This window comes from Penaeus japonicus, unplaced genomic scaffold (genome assembly GCF_977035675.1).
Source record: "Penaeus japonicus unplaced genomic scaffold, GWHDUDI00000001_assembly GWHDUDI00000040, whole genome shotgun sequence".
Lineage (NCBI taxonomy): Eukaryota > Metazoa > Arthropoda > Malacostraca > Decapoda > Penaeidae > Penaeus > Penaeus japonicus.
In genome coordinates, this window is record NW_028234442.1 from 10,549,779 (window position 1) to 10,552,278 (window position 2,500).

General features: G+C 49.5%; 2 protein-coding genes across 2 annotated transcripts in view; both read right to left on the reverse strand.

Moving 5' to 3' along the window:
• The window catches only part of Obsc (Obscurin), a 210,449-nt gene that overhangs the window by 136,824 nt on the left and 71,125 nt on the right, over nt 1-2,500 (reverse strand). The gene's annotated exons all lie outside the window — the stretch shown is intronic.
• The window catches only part of LOC122256809 (uncharacterized), a 17,339-nt gene that overhangs the window by 992 nt on the left and 13,847 nt on the right, over nt 1-2,500 (reverse strand). Inside the window, exon 2 of the mRNA XM_043021761.2 lies at nt 1-2,024. This exon is cut by the window's left edge and continues 992 nt beyond it. Within this exon, the coding sequence (XP_042877695.2) occupies nt 162-2,024 (1,863 nt within the window). The 3' untranslated portion in view covers nt 1-161. The remainder of the gene's footprint in view (nt 2,025-2,500) is intronic.

Genomic DNA, 2,500 nt, shown 5'->3' on the forward strand with positions numbered 1-2,500 from the left:
TCATAGGCTGAAGAAGGGCTTGAATATTTTCTGGTTTTAAACTTAACGCATTCTTCATTTATACACTTTACACGATTTCTGTTTTTTTTTTGTTTTTTTTAGTAAACTTTAAATAATCAGTAGCTTATTGATTATATATATATATATATCAAGATAAGTCATCAGTCATCCGGAAGCGCTGAGCCTTTTAAGTATTTGTTGGCAAGGATGGAGATCCTCTGTCGCTCCTCTTGCCGGGGAGTGAGGCTGCGTTCCCCGTCATAATGTGACATCGCTGTCGGCCGTCGCTGGGTGGTGTAGGCGTCGTCTGGTTCGTCGTCGTCATCGAAATCTTCATATTTTTTACCATAACTAGGTCTGCTTAACCCATACCCACCACCATGACTGTGGCTTTCTGATGCACTGCTATATGGCGTTCGTCGTGCGCTCAAACCGCCGTATTGCCGACTTTCGTCTTCGTAGCTGTCCTGAGCCCCTCGACTGTACTTGCCGGCGTAACCGTCATCCGCCATCCGCCCGCGCCCATAAACGTCTTGGGAGACTCGTCCAACGGGATCCTGATACCCGTAGGGATCTGCGGGAGGCCGCCCATAAAGTCCCATGGGAGCCCGAGCGTATGGATCAGGAGGAGGAGGACCTCGGCCATACGGGTCGTGGAATCCTCGACTGTAAGGATCAGGTGGGGCTCTTCCATACATGTCCTGTGAAGGTCGACCATACGGATCCTGGCCGGTCCAGTCGTATGGGTCGTATCCAGCTCGACCGTGTGGGTCTGATAGAGAACGGCCGTATGAGTCATGAACACCTCGGCTATAGGGATCTTGTCGAGGCTGGTAAGAGGGCTCTTGGGAGTTTCTGCCGTAGGGATCTTGAGAACGAATGCTTGGGGCTTTCTTCGCCCTAGAAGTTCTGCTACTCTCCTCCGTTAGCCCGTTTGTATCCTCGAAGTCATAAAGGCCTTGCGCTTCTCGCGCTCTCCCTTGCCTGTACCGCTCTAGAGCTCCTCCAGGTCGGGCCTTGGGAAGATTGATGTCTGTGTCATCCTTTAGTTCAAGCGCTGCTGTTCGCCTCTGAATTCGCTCATGCAGAGGAGGTAAAACTTCGTCTTCATCTTCCTCATAAATATCTGAGAAGCGAGAACGGTTGTGAGACATGGAGCTGTCACGCCCAAGGCTGACTTGGCTGTCCCGTGAGGTGTAAGCATTGTCATAACTTCGGACTACCTCAGATGGTCTCACGGGCTCTTCTCTGGACAGCACAGAGGAGTCTCTCGAGATGGCGGAAATCTCTCTGCCGCTTGAGAGGGCTCGAGGAGTGCGAGAACGGGAATGTTCCCGAGACCTTGGAAGACCTGTGAGGTCGTTCTCAGCTGGCATAGGCGGTCCACTTCTAGAATGGGATCGCTTGGGATCATCCAAGGAGTCATCTGCGGAGTCGGGGAGAGTCGAGACAAAGGCGTGTGTTTCACCCATGTGGCGTGACCAAGCGCTGTTCGGGCCTCGGTATCCAAACTCTCGTTTAGTTGAAAAGTTTGTGTATTTGTCAAGGAGATTAGCAACAGTGTCTGATCTGCAAATTGGTTTTGTGTCTAAAGTCTCATCAATTACTACTGGTTCGTACGGCATAACTGCGTAACTGTCACCATACTCTTTCTTCTCCTCCCTCGTGGCTCGGCGGTATGTGAAGGGAATAGCATCTAGGTCTGCTAAGTTTGTAGTATGGGCCCGAGAGGCTCGACGTGGTTTGTGCGTGGGTACAGGTTCTACCTCGTCCAGATCGGGCAAAACTCGTGATGCTTTTCTGTGGGTAGTGAGAGGAGCTCCATCCAGGTCACTCCAGACGATGTTGGCAGCACGAGAACAGTAACGAGAGAGGGAACCGTTTTCATTACTGGGGTCGGCAGTATAAGAGAGCTTGGTAGGCCCTGAAGACGGCAGAAGGGACGTGTAGAGCAAGCCTTGTGGTGCCGATGGTCTCCGTTGTCCAAGCAATACCATTTGATACTGCTCACCAGACATAGTTCTCTGTAGGCACCACATTTAGTCACCAAAGTGTCACGAGTGACTTGATGTCTTGGGCCGTCATGCAAGCCCATAGAATAGACAAAATATACTGAAGGCAAGAGACAAGCAGGAAATTAGGAAGAGGGTTGGGAGGGAGCTTGAGGGTCGAGATAAAAGGGTCGTTGTCCCAGTGATGACCAGCTGAGACATGATTCCAGCCATTATCGTCGACATGCGGACACAGCAAGACCTTAAACGCTGTAAAAACCACGCAAGAGGCTCGATTCAATGTTGCGCTAGAACATGTTATCATTGCTATCAGTTATTTATTAGAAATGTCATTCGTTTCTTAATTAATCGGAAGTTGTCTTTGATAAGAGAAAATGCATCGAATATTGAAGATTATGGTGATATGTGAGCCCTATGCGGACGAGGACAGATCGAACAGATATGAAATCTTAGTTTTGATTTAGGGTTAATGGTTCAGTACAGATACT